Source organism: Rhineura floridana, chromosome 1, assembly GCF_030035675.1.
Source record: "Rhineura floridana isolate rRhiFlo1 chromosome 1, rRhiFlo1.hap2, whole genome shotgun sequence".
In the NCBI taxonomy this organism is placed as follows: Eukaryota; Metazoa; Chordata; class Lepidosauria; order Squamata; family Rhineuridae; genus Rhineura; species Rhineura floridana.
In genome coordinates, this window is record NC_084480.1 from 26,333,284 (window position 1) to 26,356,831 (window position 23,548).

Genomic DNA, 23,548 nt, shown 5'->3' on the forward strand with positions numbered 1-23,548 from the left:
CAGAGCTAGTGAGCTCACCCCTGCTGTCCTCCACCATATGTTTACTGTCATCTCTTCATACAGCCTGAAGAGGACTTTTTAAGTGTATGCCACTCTGATAGGGAGATCAGAGTAGTAAATAAACACCATGTGAAGTGCTTGCCTTGTTTCCTGGCACGTTCCTAATTACTCTTGATTTTATCACAGGTAGGAACATTTTTGTTAGAAACTCATTAAAATATTGGTGGATAATTGTATGCTTGCAATGTCCACAGTAAATATTTCTCAAGAGTGCATTATCGGTGTCTGTTAACAGTAAAGAGTGTCTGTTAACAGTAAAGTCATAACTGGATGTGAGAGTATGCATTCTTGCTTAAGAAGATTAGAAGTGCAAAGCAGTTGCTCTATCGCTAAGCGATGGCCTTTCCCCTTCTGGGCTGTTGCTCAGAGGTAGAGCATCTGCTTTGCGTGCAGAATTGGTGTTCAGAGGCACATTTCCTCTAATACTGGTGGTAATATAGCCTTCATGACTAGTAGCCACTGATAACTTTATTCTCCAAGAATTTGTCTAATCCCCTTTTAAACCCACTGGTCATCACTTGTGGGAACAAATTCCATAATTTAATTATGTGCTCTCTGTGAAGAAATACTTGTTTTTTGTCTGTCCTGAATCTCCCACCATTCAGCTTCATTGGATGACCCAGGGTGCTAGTATTACAAGAATGCTGGTTCTAGTATTGTGTTTATTCACATTTTTATGATGTAGACTCTAGTTTAACTCTCATACTTCTGTTTGTTAGGAGTTGCTGCCCTGGACAGTAAAGCATCAGGGAAAATGGGACTCCGAGCAGTCATCTACTACATGAGTACCACAATCATTGCTGTCCTGATTGGAATTATCATGGTGGTCATCATCCATCCGGGGAAAGGGTCAAAGGAAAAAATGCATCGAGAAGGCAAGATTGTGCAAGTCACAGCTGCAGATGCCTTTCTGGACTTGATCAGGTAAAGTGGCATTTTCTGTGGTGCTGGCAAGGTTAGCAAAGTTTATTTCATACTTACTATAGGTGACAACGTATGATTGAATGGATTATCACTCAAAACCATCCGTCTTTTATCTTCCTTTTTTTCCCTTTTGAAAATGGTACCCTCAGCTCAGAAATAACTTGTAAACGTAGACCTAAGTGTTTCTTGATCAGGCCTTTAAACATCATAAAAATTAACTGTTGGCTTTATGAATGACATTGAAAGCAATTCATAACTCCAGTTCAGGGCCAGTCCTACTATTAGGCAGAGTGAGACAGCTGTTTCTGGCAACATATTCTAGGAGGTGGCAGCCACCCACCATTCTCCCTGAGTTATCTAAGATAGACTATGCTACACTTCTTCAGCTGACTGCTGCCCTCAGATAGGATCTTGTCCCATCACGAGTGTTGAAATATGATTCAGGTACTAGCAGCTCTTGAGGGAAGGGCTGCAGCTCAGTAGTAGAGCAACAGCTTTGCATACAGAAAGTCCCATGTTTATGTATTTTAATAGTATTTTATGCATTTTAATTTACTGTAATGTTTTGTGTTTTTATTGTGTATTTTATTATATATGTGTGTGATTTCATTGCAGCCGCCCTGAGTGCCCTATTGTAGGGTAGAAGGGTGGGATAGAAATGTTTTAAATAAATAAATAAATGTTCAGTCCCCAGCATCTCTGGGTAGAGCTGGAAATGTCCCCTGTCTGAAACCATGGACAGCAGCTGCCTGCCAATGGTAGATGGACCAATAGTCTGGCTCAGTATAAGACAGCTTCCTACGTAGGAACACAGGAACATGTTCTAGTCCAATTCTGCATGTGGAACAGAAAGAGAAGGGAAAAGGGTAGTAAGTGTAGGGCAGCCTTTCCCAACCTTTGGGTCCCATCAGCCCAAGCCATCAAGACCAATACTCAGGAATAAGGAGAACTGTAGTCCAGCAACATCTGGGGACCCAAAGGTTGGGAAAGGCTGTGTAGGTGACTCCTTGATATAATAACTGTGAGGGGAGGGGTGTGTTTTGTTCTTAGTTTTGCACTGTATAGTAATGGGTAAAACAATTGTTACATAGAATTTGTAAAGTTGAAAGTTTGGTAAGAGAACATAAGGACATAAGAAGAGCCTGCTGAATCAGGCCAGTGGCCTGTCTAGTCCTGCATCCTCTTCTCACAATGGTCAAACAGATGCCCATGGGAAGCCCGCAAGCAGGACCTGAGCACAAAAGCACTCCCTCCCTTCCTGTAGTTTCCAGCCACTGGCATTCAGACGCATATCACCTCTGACTGTGGAAGCACAGCATAGTCATTGTGGCCTTTGATACCATTATCCTCCATGAATTTGTCTAATCCTCTTTTAAAGCCATCCAAGTTGGTGGCTATCACTGCCTCCCCTGGGAACAAGTTCCATTTTCTCTAAACTAAAAAGCCTCAAATGCTACTAACTTTCCTCATAAGGGAGTCGCTCCATCCCCTTCATCACCTTGGTTGTTCTTTTTTGAACTTTTCCAAACTCTGCAATATCCTTTTTGAGGTGAGGTGACCAGAACTAAGTATTCCAAATGGGTCGCACCACAGATTTGTACAACGGCATTATGATATTAACAGTTTTATTTTCAATACCTTGCCAAATGATCCCTAGCATGGAATTTGCCTTTTTCCCAGTTGCTGCACACTATCCACTACAACCCCAAGGTCTTGCTCCTGGTTAGTCACCGCCAGATCAGACCCCATGAGTGTACACAGTAGGGGCCCGCTTCTCAGCGTTCCGCTAATATGGCACCAGCGGGGCGATCAGCTGGAGGGAGACTGGAGCTCCCCGCACTCCAGCTGATTGCACCGGAGGAGGGGAAGATCAGCTGTAGAGTGCTACAGCTGATCTTCTCTACTAGCGCGATCAGACTCCTGCTTGAGCTGATCGTGCCAGAGGGGAAGATCTGATCTTCTCCTCCTCTGGTGCAAACAGCGGGTTAGGTTCCAGACCCCCGTGCTACAGCTGATCCGCTTTTCGGCGGTTTTCACTTTCCAGCGGGAGTCTGGAACCTAACCTGCCGTATGAGTGGGGCCCTACTGTATGTGAAATTAAGGGGTTTTTTGCCCCAGCATGCATCACTTTACACTTGCTCACATTAAATTGCATTTGACATTTTCCCACCCATTCACTCAGTTTGGAAAGGTCCTTTGGAGCTCTTCATAATCACTTTTTGTTTTAATGACCCTAGACAATTTGGTATCATTGGCAAACTTGGCCATCTCATTACTCATCCCTACATCTAGATCATTTATGAACAAGTTAAAAAGAACAGGTCCCAATACTGATCTTTGGGGCACTCCACTTTCTATAGCCCTCCATTGGGAGAACTGTCCATTTATTCCTGTTTTTTGCTTCCTGCCGCTTAACCAGTTCCTGATCCACAAGAGGACATCTCCTCTTATTCCATTAGGTATAGTAGAATTTGTTGTAACTTTCTCTTACAGATTTTTTATCTGGAAATCATTAAGATCAATGTACAATAAAGCTGATGATGGTGGTATGTGGAATGGGGGGGCATCTTGTCCTTTGCCTCGTGCAGCAAAATGCCTTGGGCCAGTCCCGCCCCAGTTTTTCCCATAGGCGTATCTCTTAAAAGCATCTCAGGAATTTGAGAATTACTTCAGTGAGTTGACTGTGAGTCCTTTTTCAAAGGCATTTCTGAGACTGGGATTTCAAACTATGCTGTCAGTGTTCGCTTCAGGTTTTGGATGGCCCCTCGGGCAAGACACCCTCTACTTTCTCAGTGCAGCAAGTCCAAGGGGCTCTTTTCAGTGGGGCCACTGCTGGGGTGTGGGCTCTTGTCAGATGACCAACCATGCCATCCCTTGATATAGCCCTGCACCTCCTCATAATATTTTGAGGGACACTATCACATAAGTAGAACAGCACTACTGTATTTGTGGTGCCCATATAGCAGAAAAATTGTTTCATCATATTCTGAATTGAAGAAGACATTAATTTTGAATCATTTTTCTACTGTCTAACCAAGATAAACTTGTGGCAGTCAAGTTTCCCTGCTATTGTAATTTGTTTTAAACTGTTTTTAATATTGAATTTTAAATTGTTGGAAGTGTTCCCCTGGGACCTTAGGGTGAAGGGCAGGTAAGAAACAACAACAACAATAATAATTGTAGCTGGATTTGCAGTGGCTGTTCAAACAGTGAGGGGAAAGTTCACTGAGATTAATTTGGTGAGTTGCAAAAAAGTAAGAGACATATCTTTTTAAAATAAAATTTAGCGGAGTGTAAATTGATTCTAGTTCAGTGCAATAGACACATTGCATGCAGAAGGCCTCAGATCAGTCTCTGGCCTCTCCCATTAAAAGGATCAGGTAGCAAGTGATGGGCAAGGCCTTTGCCTGAAGGACCATTGCCAGTCACAGTAGATAATAATAGCTAGGTGAAGAAATAGTCTGACCTGGTATGGCATGGCAGCTTCCTGTGAATATAAGAAGAACCCTACTGAGTCAGGCCAAATGGACAGTGACCATGGAGCCCAACCCTCTGCATGTTTTCTTTGACATAAATCCCACTAGCTTCAGTGAGGCCTCATCTTGAAATGGTAAAAGATGTATTCTGTGTCTCAGTTAGTTCTCTTTTTCTTCACAGAAATATGTTTCCTCCAAATCTGGTGGAAGCCTGCTTTAAACAGGTAACAGTGTGTGGTCCTAATTATATGAGAATCCAGTTGATTACCATTTGAGTTGCACAGAGCTCTTCTAGAGATCTGTGGAGTTTGGTAGCTTGTTCACTCTTACATAGGCTTGCCACGATGTTAACAAAAGTATGTTATCACATTTAGATGGTATAAATATGTGCACTTTTATGGCCATATGACCCAGTGAAGAAACTGGGTAGCCAAAGAGCCACATGTATTTTATCCTAAAGTTCCATCTCATACTTTGGCAATTCAAGAGCCAGAGCAAATTGAGATAAACAAACTACAAGTCTTCAAACCCTTTCCTGTAATTCTGTTCCCAAATCCTTTTATGTTTACTGATTCTCATAAATCAGGAATAGGGAACATGTCCTCCAGAAGTCGTATGTAAGGTGGCAGTGTTGCATAAACCTACATAATTGGTCCTATTAAGAGATCATATACGGTAAAAGGGAAATTTTTAGAGGTAAATGTTCTCATTGATTGATGGGTATCATAGCTTCTCTATGTGATAAAATAGTACAATATTTAATAATCAGTGGACTGATATGTGGTATAGGAATTTATATGTTACAATAAATATTTTTTTATATATGAATTATAATATTATTCATTTTGTATTTGATTTGTAGTGTTTGAATTTTGGTATAACTAAGTTAAGTATATTTATGTATTATAAAAATGAATTTTAAAAAGAGAAATAATGTGGCCCAGAACCAGGATCAGATTTGCCAGTTCTACTTTTTACGTAGGTGCCATTGCTTACCAGGAAAGTCAGAATGCACTTCTAATTGTGGTTATTGTCATCTTAGCAATGGCAGAATGCAGAGAAGAACAATATATTGTTGTTGAGCAAAATACAGATCAGAATTAAATGCCTAGAAGCAGAAAAAAATTAGATTACATCTATCATCATCCAGGGATTTTCAAGTAAATCTTCAATCAGCTGCAACTGAATAATATTAGGAATAGTGCTTCCATAATGCCTGGAAAAGACACAGGTATAACATCTCTTCTTTTCCCCATCTCTGACAGTTCAAAACAAACTATGAGGAACGAACACCTAGTATAACAGTTGAATCAAACGAAACATCTGTCCTTGCTGGCATTATACACAACGTGTCGGAAGCAATGGCAAATCTAACTCAATTGAAAAAGGAGGTGATCCCTGTTCCAGGGGCTGTAAATGGAGTGAATGCACTGGGACTGGTTGTATTCTCAATCAGCTTTGGATTGGTAATAGGGAACATGAAGGAGCAAGGACGTGCATTGAGAGACTTCTTTGATAGCCTTAATGAGGCTATCATGCGCCTCGTAGCACTAATCATGTGGTAGGTTACATTTGTTGTCATATATAGCAGTATGCATGGCACTTTACAGAATTGAAGACAACAACTTCCTACCCTGAGAGGTTGACAGTTTTTAATTTAAGGAGGTGGTGGTGGGGAAACAACGGAAGAAAGGGAGGTAGAGGTAAACCGAGGAAGAAGAAAGTGCATTATTTCAGTGACATATACTTAAGCTAAGTTACAATAGGGTAAAGGTGGTTGATGTGGTGCCCTCTAGAGGTTGTGGGCTACAGCTTCCTGACTATTGACCATGCTGGCTGAAACTGATGGGGGCTGAAGGCCAGAACAGCTGGAGGGCACCAGTTTGAGGAAGGTGCAGTAGGGTATGGGGGCTAGGAGATTGTGCCAAAGGCTTTAGAGAAAAAGTGAGACGTATGGAAAAGCCTTGGACAAGCATGTTGAAGGAAGGGAGAAGGCATCACACTAGGGGTGGATGAATCTGTAAATGTAAGCTTCTCTCAGTTTGTAATACTTCCAATCTAAAGCTCAGGTCACCCCATTTCTACATAGGTTTGCAGGGTTTGCTTGTTGTTTTTTAAAGTCAGCACAAAAATTCCCATGCATTTTCATGCACATTTCTCTTTTTAATATACACATTTTGTGCACACAAACCCTAATATACACATTTTTCTACTCGTTTTTTTGGTTGTGTAAAATTTGAAGAAGTGTGCATTTTGAAAAAATAGTTGCCTTTCAGTTTACATTTTGGTTCAGGAAGTGTGTGAATTAGGAACCTTCACATTAAAATGCAAAGCAGCCCACTGTCTCCCCCATTCTTACATCAGCCAGGTGTTCTGAGACGCAGTCTTAATTAAAGGGGGCAGCAAGTGAGAAGATGCAGAGTCATTTGAGGAAGTGGGAAGCCTTCAGATTGTGGAGCTGGAGGACTAAAGGTCACAGGCAGGAATATATTGAGATATGAGTGGAGAGTTAAGGTGGAGATAGGCCATGGAGGGCTACAGTACATTATTTGGCAAAACTGCATCAATATGATCACTAGCAGTGTCATAACTAGCAAACAGGCCAGTTCCTGAACTGGTAAGTTAATGTGACACAGTAGGCCTAAGCATAATCTACAGTAGAGATGGGGAACCTGTGGCCTTCCAGATGATGTTGAACTCCAGCTCCCATCAGCCCCAGCTGGCATGGTCAGTGGTCAGGGATAATGGGAGCTGTAGTCCAACAACATCTGGAGGGTTACAGGTACCCCATCCGTGATCTACAGCAGAATAGGCTTTTGCATAACTGGCTCTTTAACAAACAAACAAAAAAGTCAACACCAATGGGAAGAGGGATTTTTTTAAAAACCCATATTCCAGGAAGAAGGCATGGCATTCAGATTAGAATAAACTAAGACCACAGCTTGAATATAAAGGACCTGTAATGTGCCTGACATTCTCTGTTTGTTTGCCATTAATTCCTAGTGCAGGTAAATAACAGAGCAATCCTATGCACATTCACATGGCAGTACGTCCCATGTGTTCAGCGGAGCTTACTCCCATATAAATGGGTTTCAGATTGCAGCCTAAGCAGCTGAGTGCAAGTGTAAGGATGTTGTACATCAACACATAATTTTGTATATAAATGGGCTTGTCATTGGACAGAATATTTTATGTTAACTGTAAATTTATTTGCAGGTATGCACCACTTGGTATCTTGTTTTTGATTGCTGGAAAAATTGTTGAGATGGAAGATATGGGTGTGATTGGAGGACAGCTTGCCATGTATACTGTTACAGTTATCATTGGCTTGCTCATCCATGCTATTGTAGTGCTCCCTTTACTCTACTTCTTAATTACTCGGAAGAACCCTTGGGTCTTTATTGGAGGATTGCTGCAAGCTCTCATCACTGCCCTGGGAACATCTTCAAGGTAGGAAAATTCACAGCCAAATCAAGTTTGGTTTGGGATGCAAACACTGAGGGACAGCTTGCATATGCACATACAAAATTTTGTCACTCCACTTTTCCCCAATCTGTCACATTTTGCAAACATAGTTAGTTGTAGTACCAGAGTATGGTCAGGGAAGTTTATTTAAATTCATATATTGCTGAAGCAATGCAGTGTGTATAGAGGAGGGGTGCAGGATGGAACTGATAGGAGCCGAGCTTCAACAACATCTTGAGGACCACAGATTCCTCACCCTGCCACATTTGGCTGCGCATCTCAACAGTTTAAGAGCCAGTAACCTTTGTGGGGAACCTTTGGCCCTCCAGATGTTGCTGATCTACAACTCCCATCATCCTTGGCCTTTGGCCATGTTCACCAATGAGTAAGTGAAACTCTGAAGCTGCTTTATATTGATTCATGCCTTATTCATGCCATCAAACCCATTGCTGTCTACTTTGACTGGCAGTAGCTCTCCAAAGCTTCCAGTAGAGGTCTAGGGCCTTCAACTGAAATGACAGGGTTTGAACCAGGGAACATCTGCAGGCACCCCATGTGGGCCACCACCGAGGTATGGCCTCTTCTAGTAATATACAGACACCTAATTATGTGTGGAGAAATCCTTACCTGGATTGGGCCATTGTTGCACAGCTGAACATGTGAACCAATTCTACTGAAAGCTGTTGTTTTTGAGGTAATTTGAGGGACAGGAAATTTCTGTCTGTGATATTTGTTCTGGGTGGCTCCTTCACTCATGCAAATCTCCCTAGGGTTATTAATAATGTGTTTATCCATCATCCACATCAGTATTACTTGCTTTTTCCAATGTGTTAATTTTTCTGCATTTCCTCCCTTTCGGCTTCAGTTCTGCCACCTTACCGATCACATTCAAATGTTTGGAAGAGAATAACGGAGTAGATAAACGCATTACAAGATTTGTGCTCCCTGTGGGTGCAACGATTAACATGGATGGTACAGCTTTGTATGAGGCACTGGCTGCGATTTTCATTGCACAGGTTAATAACATGGACCTGAACTTTGGACAGATTATCACAATCAGGTTTGTAAATGCTGCAGGACCTTAGAAGCATGAATGGCCTCTATTTAACATTTAACAGTGAAGTTAAGGGCTGCTTCTCATATTGTATGGAGGCAGTACATTTTTCTTTCATGGTGTGTACATGTGGTTGGGGCCATGGTATACTTCAGCTCCCTGCCATGTGTACCTCATTATACCCATGGTTGAAAACATTGTCATTATGAGTTGGATCCAGACTTAGTCATGCTTAGAGCAAACTCATTGAAATCAATGGGACTTGCTTTAGTCGTTGCCTAACATAATGAAGTAGAAGTAGTCACTAACAGAGAATAGGTATGATCAGTGGTGGCTGGTGGCTCCATGTCAGTGGGGCAGTAGAATCCTCTCCAGGTTTTAGCCTTAAGGGGCTGTTCAAGCACCTTGGACAGCTCCTTGGAAGTTCAGGCTAAAACCTGGAGCGGATTTCACTGCCCTACGGACATGGAGACACCAACTGCCACTGGATATGATAATATAACCTTACTGATAAGAGAAAAATCAACGCATTTGAAATGTGGTGTTGGAGAAGAGCTTTGCGCATACCATGGACTGCAAAAAAGACAAATAATTGGGTGTTAGAACAAATTAAACCAGAACTATCACTAGAAGCTAAAATGATGAAACTGAGGTTATCATACTTTTGACACATCATGAGAAGACATGATTCATTAGAAAAGACAATAATGCTGGGGGAAACAGAAGGGAGTAGAAAAAGAGGAAGGCCAGGCAAGAGATGGATTGATTCCATAAAGGAAGCCACAGACCTAAACTTACAAGATCTGAACAGGGTGGTTCATGACAGATGCTCTTGGAGGTCACTGATTCATAGGGTCGCCATAAGTCGTAGTCGACTTGGAGGCACATAACAACAACAACAAATGTATTATACAGCCAGACTGCACAACATAGAAGAAAATAAAAAATCATCATAATGTTGAACAAAGTGTGGATACTTGGATAATTTAATGATTCAGGCTGAAATTATATAAACATGTATCTGGGAATTGAACTTCCTCGGACATTAATAGGATTGTGTTACAATTCTCTCTTGCAGAAAGATTCATCTTTTAACACCACAGAATCAGTATGTTTAGCTTGTTCCTTATTTGTTTTATAAAATTTTCAGGAATACCAATAACTTTTTTCACTTCAGTAATTTTCTATGCTACAAAATATACAGGAAACTATCATTCCTATTTTACAGGTTTGTATGGCTCTAATATCAGTTTAATTAGCACTGTACACCACAAGCCTAGGTGTGTTTACTCAGAAAGTTGAGCTTAATGAGACTGATTAATTAACCAATTGATTAATTGATTGATCAGTTAAAAGCCTGGTGATAAATGAGCTAAAAAGTATTTGATTGGTTGACATTCAGTCAACACACTGGGATTGTAACTTGGCTTCAACTCAACACAATATGAAATTCTGGTTTTGGATCTGTATACATGGCTGAAATGTTCTGCGGATGCTTTCTCTAGATGATGAATTCAGTATTCATACTAGATGCATACAAAGAATCATAGAATCATAGAATAGTAGAGTTGGAAGGGGCCTATAAGGCCATCAAGTCCAACCCCCTGCGCAATGCAGGAATCCAAATCAAAGCATTCCCGACAGATGGATGTCCAGCTGTCTCTTGAATGCCTCCAGTATCGGAGAGCCCACTACCTCTCTAGGTAATTGATTCCATTGTCGTATGGCTCTAACAGTTAGGAAGTTTTTCATGATGTCCAGTTGAAATCTGGCTTCCTGCAACTTGAGCCCATTATTTCATGTCCTGCACTCTGGGACGATTGAGAAGAGATCCCGGCCCTCCTCAGTGTGACAACCTTTCATGTACTTGAAGAGTGCTATCATATCTCCCCTCGGTCTTCTCTTCTCCAGGCTAAACATCCCCTGTTCTTTCAGTCTCTCCTCATAGGGCTTTGTTTCCAGTCCCCTGATCATCCTTGTTGCCCTCCTCTGAACCTGTTCCAGTTTGTCGTCATCCTTCTTGAAGTGCGGAGACCAGAACTGGACACAGTACTCAAGATGAGGCCTAACCAGTGCTGAATAGAGGGGAACTAATACTTCACACGATTTGTAAACTATACTTCTGTTAATGCAGCCTAATATAGCATTTGCCTTTTTTGCAGCCACATCACATTGTTTCATATTCAGCTTGTGATCAATGACAATTCCAAGATCCTTCTCACATGTCGTATTGCTGAGCCAAGTATCCCCCATCTTATAACTGTGCATTTGGTTTCTTTTTCCTAAGTGTAAAACTTTGCATTTATCCCTGTTAATTTCATTCTGTTGTTTTCAGCCCAATGCTCCAGCCTATCAAGGTCCCTTTGAATTTTGTTTCTGTCTTCCATGGTGTTAGCTATGTCCCTCATATTTGTATCATCTGCAAATTTTGTATCATCTGCAAATTTGATAAGCATGCTCTGTACCTCCTCATGCAAGTCGTTAATAAAAATGTTGAAGAGCATTGGGTCCAGGACCGAGCCCTGTGGTACCCCACTTGTTACTTCTGCCCAGTTTGAGAAGGAACCATTGATAAGCACTCTTTGAGTACAATTCTGGAGCCAACCGTGGATCCACCTGATAGTTGTTCCATCCAGCTCACATTTGGCTAGTTTGCTAATCAGAATATCATGGGGCACTTTGTCAAAAGCTTTGCTGAACTCGATGTATATTATGTCCACAGCATTCCCACAGTCTACAAGGGAGGTTACCCTGTCAAAAAATGAGATGAGAGTAGTTTGGCAGGATTTGTTCTTCATAAATCCGTGTTGACTCCTAGTAATCACTGCATTGTTTTCAAGGTGCTTACAGAATGACTGCTTCATAATCTGCTCCAGACTTTTTCCAGGGATTGATGTTAGGCTGACTGGTCTGTAGTTCCCTGGTTCCTCCTTTTTGCCTTTTTTGAAGATAGGGACAACATTAGCTCTCCCCTCCAGTCATCCGGGACTTCACCAGTCCTCCATGATTTTGCAAAGATAATAGACAGTGGTTCTGAGAGTTCTTCAGCCAGTTCCTTCAATACTGTAGGATGCAGTTTATCGGGCCCTGCCAATTTGAACTCGTTCAAAGTGATTAGGTATTCCTTGACCATTTGTCTAGCAATCTCAAGCTCCAATCCTGCCCCTTCTACTTCATGTTTCCCGGGAGGGTCACAGATTTGGGAGAAGACTGAGCCAAATTAGGAATTGAGCACTTCTGCCTTTTCTTTGTCATCTGTTATTTTGCCATCCTCATTGAGTAGCTGTGCCACCGTTTCTTTTCTCTGTCTTTTACTATGGACGTACCTGAAGAAAGCTTTTTTGTTGCTTTTAGCATCCCTCGCTAACCTCAGCTGATTCTCAGCTTTAGCCTTCCTGACGCCATCCCTGCAATTCCGTGATACCTGCCTGTACTCTTCCTTTGTGGCCTGGCCTTCTTTCCACTTCCTGTATTGGCTTCTTCTGCTGTTTCCCCCCTTTTTTCCTTGTTGGAATTGCTTGCCATTGCACTTTTAGAATTTCGTTTTTTAGAAACTCCCACCCATCTTGGACTCCTTTTTTCATTAGGATGGCTTGCCATGGAACCGTACTTACAATTGTTCTGAGTTTATTAAAATCAGCTTTCCTGAAGTCTAGGGTGCGCGAATGGCTACTCTCAGCTTTTGCTTCTGTTAAAATCAAGAATTCAAGTCTGGTGTGGTCACTTTCCCCCAGAGTTCCCGTAACTGCCACTTCATCCACCAAATCATCTCTATTGGTTAGAATCAAGTCCAGGATAGCTGATCCTCTGGTTGCTTCCTCCACTTTCTGTAGGAGAAAGTTATCTCCAACACAAGATAGGAATTTCTTGGAGGAGCCGTGTTTGGCAGAATTTGTCTCCCAACAGATATCGGGATAATTGAAATCCCCCATTAATACTACAAATAGTCTTAATAAATGCTGCCTCTGGTTTATTAATACAGTAGGGTCCCACTCATAGGGCAGGTTGTGTTCCAGGCCCCCACCGAAAAGCGAAAACCGCCGGAGAGTGGGGCTCCAGCCACCACGCTCCAGCTGACAGCGATCAGCTGTAGCACACGCACTCCCTGCACTACAGCTGATTGCGCGCTGTAGTATGCGATCAGCTGTAGCGCGTGGAGCTCGCATGCTACAGCTGATCGCTGTCAGCTGGAGTGCGGCTGCTGGAGCTCCCTGTGCTACAGCTGATTGCCCCGCTGGCGCTGCCATATTAGCGGAATGCCGAAAAGCAAGGCACCAAAAAGCGGGGCCCTATGTACTGTATTTCAGGGCTAGCCAACATGGTGCCCTTGAGATGTTGTCAGATTATAAATCTCATCATGCCAGACCATTGGCCATGCTGGCTGCGGCTGATAGGAGCTGTAGTCAGCAACATCTGGAGGGCGCCATGTTGGCTATCCCTCCTGTATTAGTTCATTGATGGAACAGAGAGGTGTTCCTGATCCGGCTCAGGCTTCCCAAGCCTTGTGCCCTCCAGAGGACTGCACTGGCTGGAGCTGATGGGAATTATAGTCGAAAACATCTGGAGGGCACCAGGTTGGAAAAGGTTGATCTAGGTTATGTATCAATTTTTCTCATAAGACTTATGTCATATTTAGTCATGAAAACCAGCTATGGATTCAAGCTACAGTAGTGAGCACAAAATCACAAGTTTCTCTAAAGTCTGAAAAGACTCTTGAAACATATTTAATTAGTTATTTAAAAGCATTTATATACCAATTAATATTTCAAAATCTCCAAGTGGTACATAGTCTAAAACACAAACAGTATATCATTAAAACATTCAAACAAAAACACAACTTATGCATGTTTAAAAATTATATCTCCGTATGATTGGATGTCTCCTTTTTCTGTACAGCATCACAGCTACAGCAGCCAGCATTGGTGCAGCAGGAATTCCTCAGGCTGGCCTGGTCACTATGGTGATTGTATTGACATCTGTTGGTTTGCCTACAGACGATATCACCCTTATCATTGCAGTGGATTGGTTTTTGTGAGTATCTCTTAGGAACGCAGTATAAAGTGTATTATGAAATGAAAGAAACTAAACTCGCCAATCATTTTAGTTCATTCCTATGAATGTCTTGTGTTTTCCTACAACATTAACAATGTTCAGTCATTTTGCATAGGAAACTGAAAATTGTAATTTCATCTACAAAGCCAGCCAGCATAATATAGTGGTTAGGATGTTTACCTTGGCCCTGAAGGAGAACAGGGTTCTCAAATCTCTCCTCACCCAGGAAACTTGCTAGATAACCTTGGGCTACACGCATACTTTCTGTCATCTATCCTACCTCATAGGGTAGTTGAGGTGGGGATAATGAGGATAACTCCATGTCCGCCACTCCTTAAAGGAAGGAACAGATGGAAATGTAACACATAAAACTCTTATATTTTTATATACTTGCATGACCTCCTCCCACGGTGATGTTTGTCTTTATTTATTTTTTCAGTCGTACTGAAAGGATCCATAACACAGACTTGGTCACCACATTTTCAGCAAGAAAAATGCATTTATTGTACAATGGAACCTTCTGGAGGCTACTGCTCCACATTTATTTATTTAATTATCCAGGCCTCCAAGCTTGAGCATTTTATTGAGCAACACAGGGGTTGTCAAACTTTTGGGGGCCATGAGCACATTTGCAAACCAGAGAAGCTGTTGTGTACATAGCAACCGTGCACGCACTGCAACCACACCACAGGCATACACATCAAACACACATGTACCACACACATCACATGACTTGCACCATAAGCATACACACAGGAGCACACACACATACACAATGGAAGGCTTCCTTCAAGCTCAACAGATATATACTTACATCTTAAGTACAGGAAGCCAGCAGAACTTAGGCCAGCTTAAGTTAAGATGGGTATAAGCTACCTGTATTCGAAACACCATTCAGGAGCAAGGCTACTGCCAGCTGAACCGGCCTGATCCTATTAGAGGGAAAGCAAGCCTTTAAAATAGAGTTTGACTTACACCACCCTTTTTGCCAGCATAAATTCCATTGGGTTGCCAGGAAACACGAATGAGCTGAAAGAGGTTTAGAATAGTATCTCCTTGCCCCATCCCACCCTCACCATGCCCCCATTTGGGGACTTACCCCATCATAAGTTCCACTAGCTTAAGTTCTATAGGCTGAGCTAGCATAGCCCCAGCTTAGCCAGGTTGAAGGAGATATGTTGGTGTAGCCGAAGCTGAGCAGCTGAAACAGCTCAAGAGTCACCTATTCCAAACTCGCTCATCCTGGCAGATCTTCGGTTTGGATTGCACTGTAATTTCAGCAAGGGGACAGCCAAGAAGATGAAACTCTGCAGGTGCCAGGGAATGTCTTTGTGGTTGCATGTGCACCTGCAGGCACCACATTAGTAGCCCATGGAGTAACATGTTCAAAAAAGAACGAGAGGTCCCTGCCAAAAAAAGGAAATATGTATGTCCTCCGAGTTCTTCCTGGTTTCCTTGATCTGCCATTTAATTCTTTTTTTAAATGTGTTTATTGAATTTTAAGTACACTTTGATACAGAACAAAGAAATTTAACATAAATAACAAATAACAACAGTAAGAGAGAATAATGGAGCAGTTAATACACCTGTATAACCCGGTAACAATGATTGTTAAGTATAAGCAAAATAACTGATAATTTGTTTTGTTTTACAGAAATCATCCTAATATAGGCCCCTACATCCATTTAATTATTTATATATGCTTCTTGGCTGGTTTCAGAATTGAATTTTCCTCTGTATGTTGGCAGTCATATAGTACTGTCTCATGCTACAGTACAATTACTACAGCTACAATACAGTACAGTACACAGAATAGATTAACAGTGTAATTCTATACATGTCTACTCAGAGGTAAGCCCAATTGAATTCAATGAATTCAATTGAATTCAATGAATTCATGGCCCCAGGGACATGGTAGAACCATCTGAGGCCCACTGTAATGAATTTGCTAGGCACTTCCAGGATAAAATCTGTAGCATCCGCCAGGACTTAGACTCCAGTGTTATAGCAGGTGAATCAAGCGAGGTATCCAGAGCCCAGCCTTGTCCCAATTTCTTGGATGAGTTTCAGTTGGTGTAGCTTGAGGACGTTGACAAGGTGCTTGGACAGGTTCATGCAACCACTTCTGTGCTGGATCCTTGCCCTTCTTGGCTAATAAAAGCTAGCAGGGATGGAACAGCCTGCTGGGCCAGGGAGGTGATTAATGCCTCTCTGCGAGAGGGGGTGGTCCCTGGCCGCCTGAAAGAGGTGGTAGTGAGACCACTCCTGAAGAAACCCTCCCTGGACCCAGAAAATCTTAATAACTATAGGCTGGTAGCAAATGTTCCATTCCTGGGCAAGGTCCTTGAACGAGTGGTTGCGGGCCAGCTCCAGACACTCTTGGATGTGACCGATTATCTTGATCCATCTCAGTTGGGTTTCAGGCCTGGTTTTGGCACAGAAACAGCCTTGGTTGCCCTGTATGATGACCTTTGTCGAGAGAGAGACAGGGGGAGTGTGACTCTGTTGATTCTCCTTGATCTCTCAGTGGCTTTCGATACCATCGACCATGGTATCCTTCTGGGGAGACTGGCTGAGTTGGGAGTGGGAGGTACTGCATTGCAGTGGTTCCGCTCCTACTTGGCAGGTCGCCTCCAGAACGTGGTGCTTGGGGAACATTGCTCGGCACCCTGGACTCTCCAGTATGGGGTTCCGCAGGGGTCAGTTCTGTCCCCCATGCTGTTCAACATATACATGAAACCGTTGGGTGCGGTCATCCGGAGCTTTGGAGTGCGTTGCCATCAGTATGCTGATGACATGCAGCTCTATTTCTCCTTTTCATCTTCTTCAGGTGAGGCTGTCAATGTGCTGAACCAGTGCCGGGCTGCGACAATGGACTGGATGAGGGCTAATAAACTGAGGCTCAATCCAGACAAGACTGAGATGCTGCTAGTGGGTGGTTCTTCTGACCAGATGGTGGATGTCCAACCTGTCCTGGATGGGGTTGCACTCCCCCTGAAGGAGCAGGTTCATAGCTTGGGGTTCTCCTAGAATCATCTCTGTCACTTGAGGCTCAGGTAGCCTCAGTGGCACGGAGTGCCTTCTACCAACTTCGGTTGGTGGCCCAACTATGTCCCTATCTGGACAGGGATAACCTGGCTTCAGTTGTCCATGCTCTGGTAACCTCTAAATTAGATTACTGCAATGCACTTTACGTGGGGCTGCCTTTGAAGACAGTTTGGAAACTGCAGCTTGTGCAAAATGCAGCGGCCAGATTGGTAACAGGGACCAGATGGTTCGAACTTATAAAACCGATTCTGGCCCACCTGCATTGGCTGCCTGTATATTTCCATGCTCGATTCAAGGTGCTGGATTTAACCTATAAAGCCTTCCACAGCTTAGGACCACAATACCTGATGGAATGCCTCTCCCAACATGAACCCACCCATACACTATGCTCAACATCCAAGGCCCTCCTCCAGGTGCCTACTCTGAGGGAAGCTCAGAAGATGGCAACAAGGGAGAGGGCCTTCTCAGTGGTGGCCCCCAAAGTATGGAATGATCTTTTTGACCATGTGCACCTGGCACCAACACTGTTATCTTTTTGGCGCCAGGTCAAGACTTTCCTCTTCTCCCAGACATTGTAGCATGTGTTTTTAAATTGCTTTTTAAAAAATGTGTTTTTAAATTTGTATATTTGTTTTTAATGTTTTTAATTGTTGTAAACCGTCCAGAGAGCTTCGGCTATGGGGCAGTATACAAATGCAATAAATAAATAAATAAATCTATTGTTGTTTTTGAGGATTGGTTTTAAACAGTGCCTCTGCCTAGTTTATTTAAATTGCAACTTATTCTATAGGGATCGTCTGCGTACCACCACCAACGTTCTGGGAGACTCTATCGGTGCAGGGATTGTAGAACACTTATCACGGCATGAGCTGAGGAACAAGGATGCTGAGATGGGTAATTCTGTGATAGAGGAGAATGAAATGAAGAAGCCTTACCAGCTGATCTCCCAAGAGAATGAGAATGAAAAGCCCTTAGACAGTGAAACCAAGATGTAAGGTAGAGGAATGATACAAAGCAATAGATGTACAGAAAGTGTACACATTCTCCAATCCCTTCTGTAACTTGTCCATTTGTTCCTCATCATTCTCTGTACGGGCAGAGCACTGAAAATATTTAGCGTTTAACTAGACATCATGAGAGGCATGGGGTTATATCCAGTGGTGTTGCTCAGATGTTAGTAAGGCTTCCGTCAGCGGGAAGAGAAGCACTTTTCAGCAACTCCCACACACCCCTGCAGCCCCACATGCACCCCTAAACTTGCTCCAGAGAGTTGTGGGACCCTCCAGGGCAGCTTTAGAGAGCTGTAGGGGCTACAAAAGGAGGCCAAATCATTGATCATTGCTTCCTTCCTCATTTTGCTGACGGAAGCTTTACTGTCAGATTGGTGACATCATTGGATAGAACCCAGGAAATGGCCACATGCAAGGTCTCTGTCTTTTTTTCCTTGTGCTTACATCTAGCTAAGCACAGTATGCAATGTGATGTCATCACTGTGTGCGCACAGCCAATAATATGAGGCAGGAGGAGGACAATGCACAGCACAATGACATCATTTCACATGTTATGTTTACCTAGCCATAACACAAAGAAAAGGAAAGAGAAATGGACAGGCTCACGCTTTGCATATATTGGAACATCTAGTTAAGTCCTCACTGGAAAATATTCCCTATTAGCAATAACTGTGGTATATGACTGGATCCCATACAAAAGAAGAAATAGGAGGCATCACAGTGTTGTGATGTAATGTGCTATCGGGTGGAAAATATTGTGTAATCAAGCTACCAAGAATATTCAAGGATACACGTTTCATAGTTCTGTAAATGTGATCTCACTTTATATAAGCTGAAAAAGCAAAGCAGACAAGAAAACTTGAAAAGGGTTTTAATTGTTTAAATGACTGTTATACATTCTTAACACCGATAAGGCTGCAATCCTATACCCACTTACCTGGGAGTAAGTACCATCCAGTAGGCATGTATGTGTATTTTTACACTTGATGCTATTTCCCAGAGAAGTGAGTAGCATGTTTTGATTTCTGGTTTTAAAGATATTTCCTTATTTTATTGCTATCAGAGCAGTAAAAGTAAGGATACTGATTTTTAAAGAATTAAATATGTGGATAATACGTCCTGCAACTTGCTCTAGTTACCATCTAAGCAAAAAGGACATATCATATTTTTCATTTTTACCTAATGGGACATTTTAGGATCAGGAAGAGCTTCCTGGTACCATGCACCTTCAAGTCCCATTGAATTCCTAGGTCATGAACCTGCAAATATGTCGGTGTATGTGTAACATTACTATTCCTCTTTGGATTATGATACTGCTACTTAACACAAGTACTGCTACCCATGCACACTGTCTTTTTGGGATCAGAGATCTAATTAATATACACATGCACTTTGGAACAGAAACTGTGTCTTCATCCCTTTATTGCAATGAGGGATATTAAACTGTTGATACCACATCAATGTGGGCTTTTTAGAAGAGCTACTGGGCATTTATTTCCCTTTGGACATAATGATCCAACCACTTACTTACTATGAACATTCCATTAATTTAACTAGATCAGGCCTGCCCAAGTTGTGATCCGCTAGACTGAATGTAGCCCACTAGTAGAATGGCCTGCCAGAAGTTCAAGAAACTTCCTGCTTTTGCTACAAGCCAGGGGTTGCAAAACCAAGGGGATTGTCAAGCATCAGCATCTGACAGACCAGAATATACAGCTGATGAGCTGCATTCAGCTAAAGTCATAAATTGTGTAGGCCTGACCTAGATCTGTAGCTGCACAGTAAGTTGAGTTTGGCAGGCAATTTAGTGGGAGTAGGGATCCTAACCGACACTTTAGAAAGGCAACTGTACACTTCAGACATACCAGTTTTATCCCCACTCAACTATGATAGCTTCTCCAGTAAATCCTGGGGATTGTACTTTAGTGGGGGCACTAAGAATTCTGTTAAAGATTCCTAGCCCCCCATATACACATGTTCCCCAGAGAGACTATTAAAATAGCTGAAATCTGTCACACATCTGTAATCTGTCTGTCTGTCATCTCTCTTCTAACTGCTGTAAAACGTCTGTTAAAGTTGGTAGATTGGCATTCTAGATAGTGGTTTTTGAACATGTCTTTGTTGTATTCTGAACCATTTGTTTTCAGGGCAGGCAATGTGAGTTCAAGCCACTGTTGCGCAGTTAAAATGCCTGTCTGCCTTGAACCTTACCTATCTAACTGGAAACACTTTGTGGCAGAGATTTTCCAATTGAAAGAAAAACTTATAGACAAAATGACAGAAAGCAGAATGCACATAGCTTCTGACAGGGTTCACAGTAATATTTCTGCTGTCATATTGGAATGTCAGAGGACAGGAGAATGCTTTCAAACAGAGTGATTTTCCAATTAATTTGGTCAGTTTCATTCTCTTGATAAAGAAGAGAAATTGTTACCAAATGCTTTTTTCCCACCAACCTTGGGGTTACAAGAGAATATTTTTTTCCACTCCACTGCCAGCTTCTCCATACTAGCAACATCTCCAACACAAGGAGAGTAATCTTTTAGAATAGTGGAACTAATGTGGTGCTCATTTGCTTTTACTAGGAAAAAGAATATATAAATGGTAGAATAGTAAATACATTGAATAAATATTGAAAATATAAGAGAGGATTTTTAAAAAAGCAATATTATAAGTCTTCTTCAGGGGATATGGGGCAGGGCAGATTTAAAACACTCAGATGAGATCCATATATTTTTGTTTTTCCTCTTCTTACTTTACTCCCTGATGAAGTCCATTTATAAAAAAGAAAAGAATGATTTTTATATATTTTACATGCATTGTCATAGGAGTCAAACAGGAAAGGTTTATGGAAGCAAAACAGTTAGAGATGGAATGTTGTAGTGCAGATATACACACTGCATAGTCTACTGGGAAAATGTTAATAGTATTTCTGTGAGATAGGTACAATATATTTCTTGTGTTACAGCTGCCACTCAACCATTTCAAGGTAATTTGTGTCCCTGAGAGTTCATTCATTTGGTCACAGATTTTGAAAGTAAAGATTCCGAAAAGATGTCAGACCTGTGTTTTATCCCAGCTAATTTTCAAAAAACAGTAAAGTTATACATTGATTTCTGGTTATCTCACAAAGTGCTTAAAGTAGTCATGGCTAATCTAAGGCCACATTAATTTGTAGAGGGAGTTAGAGCAGTAATTAAGGTGGCCTGTGGTAGCACAAATTTGTGGATTAGATGCAAACTGGATATGGAGCTGATGCTGGATCCTGGAGACCTCCATTGCAACACACACACCCGTGTAATGTGCACGTGCTTGTTGTCATATGCCTTCAAGTCAATTACAACTTGTGACAACCCTATGAATTAGTGACCTCCAATAGCATGTTATCGTAACACTCTGGACTCTCCTTTCTCATCTGTGCTCATCAGCCTCTGGGCTTCCTTTTAGCTTTGACCCAGCTGTGTCACTAGTCACAGCGCTACTCGTATTTGTCCGTTGTTCTTCCCCAGTAGCTTGGTGAGTGCCTTGTATGTGCAACCATGGGATCAGTGTCGCAAGAATGATGTCAAGGCAAGGGTCCTTCCTAGTCACATAATTCCTAGTAGTTTTTCTCATGATCCATCTTTCCCTCTCCATCCCATCTTGGTTCTCTGGAAAGTAAAATGTTCAGGAGGACTGGTTGGCTAATTACTGCATGTTTCCTCACTACTGTGCAAAGTTTAACATGTGCCAAGCTATTCCTCACATCCAACTAGCTCCACTGTTGGCCTCTTCTCATTTTACCTGCACTGTTTACAAGTAGAAGGTGACATCAGAAGGCCTTGGCCATGAGAGAGGAGTTCAAGAAGAGGCTTCTCTCCATGCCAGCGATGCTACTGTTTTCAGGAGAAGGGAGGAACCCCACCATTGCTTCTTCCCACATAGCCCAAAGCCATCTGTTGTCCTATTTTCAGTGTGGGAAGTTGCCTTGCCAAGCTGGCAAGATGAGAAAAAGGCCATCTAATGAATGGCCCACCACCATCACTGGTGTAGCTAGGTAATTTTAGGCTCTGAACTTAACAGTCTAGGGCAGGGGCTCTATAGAAGTAAGCTGTGTACAAACCATACATTTAAAGCACATTATTTTCCCCCAAAGAATCCTGGGAACTGCAGTTTACAGCTCACAGAGCAATAGTTTCCAGCCCCTTAACAAACTATAGTTCCCATAATTCTTTGGGGAAAAATATGGTACGACAATGGAGCCAATTTCCTAGGGAGGTTGTGGGCTCTCCAACACAAGGCATTCAAGAGGCAGCTGGACAGCACCCTTCGGGTATGCTTTAATTTTGATTCCTGCATTGAGGAGGGGGTTGGCCTTATAGGCCCCTTCCAACTCTATGATTCTATGAAATAATGTGCTTTAAAGGTATGGTGTGTATACAGCCGTAGTTCACTTACTGTAAAATGTGGTAGGCCAGCTCTTCTGCATTTGGGAGCCCTCCTGCTCATGCTGCTGAATGGGACCATGGACTTCTGCTCCAAAATCCTACACCGCTTGCCACCATGTGTTTTTCTGAAACGCATCCAGGATCTTCTGTTCAAAAGTGTGACCTATGAATAAGCTCTGCAGACATATGCACTACAAAATTTGAAGTGGAAATGTGAAGACTGTTCTCGAAGTGTCAGAATGCTGGACATAGGCAGATCTTTCTTTGGAGCAATGAGGCAGGCTTCTTATTCCATAAGTAGCAAATCCTACTCACTTAGCTTGCCCTTGAGCACTTTCCTTATAGAAAGTGAATAGGAGTTAACCCAGTGTATTCAGGAACCAGGGGTACTTTAAACAATGCAAAGTTATTGAGTAATCTCTGACCGAATGCACTAATGGATGCTCCTTTTTATTACTTGTTTCTTATTTGTGCTAACAGAAAGGAAAACTAGATTGCAGACAGGCATCTTCTGATATGTAACTAGAGATATTTTTATAGAAATACTGTGTTCAGTATGTGTGTACAAAAGTTAATATTAGATTATATGGAGTAACTTTTTAATTATGATTTTGCTTTTGGTTGGATACTGTTTTTGAAAATACAATGCAAAGAAGATTTTGTGTTTAAGATTGTCCTTCCATAACATCACTATATGGGGGGAAATGTGTTACAAAGCATGTGCGCTTTTTTATTATTTTTTACACTAACTTTGTTTCTTACAAAAATCAGGTACCATAGAACAATCTCTTTTCCCTGCCCATTCTGGGATGGCAGTTTGGTGCACCCAATGTGGCTTGAGAAATGTTGGTAGATGTATTTTCAATAAAAAATAGTTTTACATTATTGTTTTTGGACTGTTTGGTATTTTCCCCTCCAGAGTATAATGGGACTGCAGATATGGTGGATTCTAGACATATGCTCATACTTTTCTTAACACACATGTTGACTCCAGTCCTAAGCATTGTTGCTTGGAAATTAATTCCATTGTTC

At 42.0% G+C, this 23,548-nt stretch overlaps 1 protein-coding gene across 6 annotated transcripts in view; it reads left to right on the plus strand.

Moving 5' to 3' along the window:
* SLC1A3 (solute carrier family 1 member 3) overlaps window positions 1-21,057 on the plus strand; it is a 90,063-nt gene extending 69,006 nt beyond the window's left edge. For all 6 annotated transcript variants that reach the window (XM_061616459.1, XM_061616449.1, XM_061616468.1 and 3 more), the window contains 7 exons: window positions 780-984; window positions 4,642-4,684; window positions 5,726-6,021; window positions 7,677-7,910; window positions 8,791-8,985; window positions 13,876-14,010; window positions 17,870-21,057. In XM_061616459.1, coding sequence (XP_061472443.1) covers window positions 780-984; window positions 4,642-4,684; window positions 5,726-6,021; window positions 7,677-7,910; window positions 8,791-8,985; window positions 13,876-14,010; window positions 17,870-18,074 — 1,313 coding nt within the window. In that variant the 3' untranslated portion in view covers window positions 18,075-21,057. The remainder of the gene's footprint in view (window positions 1-779; window positions 985-4,641; window positions 4,685-5,725; window positions 6,022-7,676; window positions 7,911-8,790; window positions 8,986-13,875; window positions 14,011-17,869) is intronic.
* The last annotated feature ends 2,491 nt before the right edge of the window (window positions 21,058-23,548 follow it).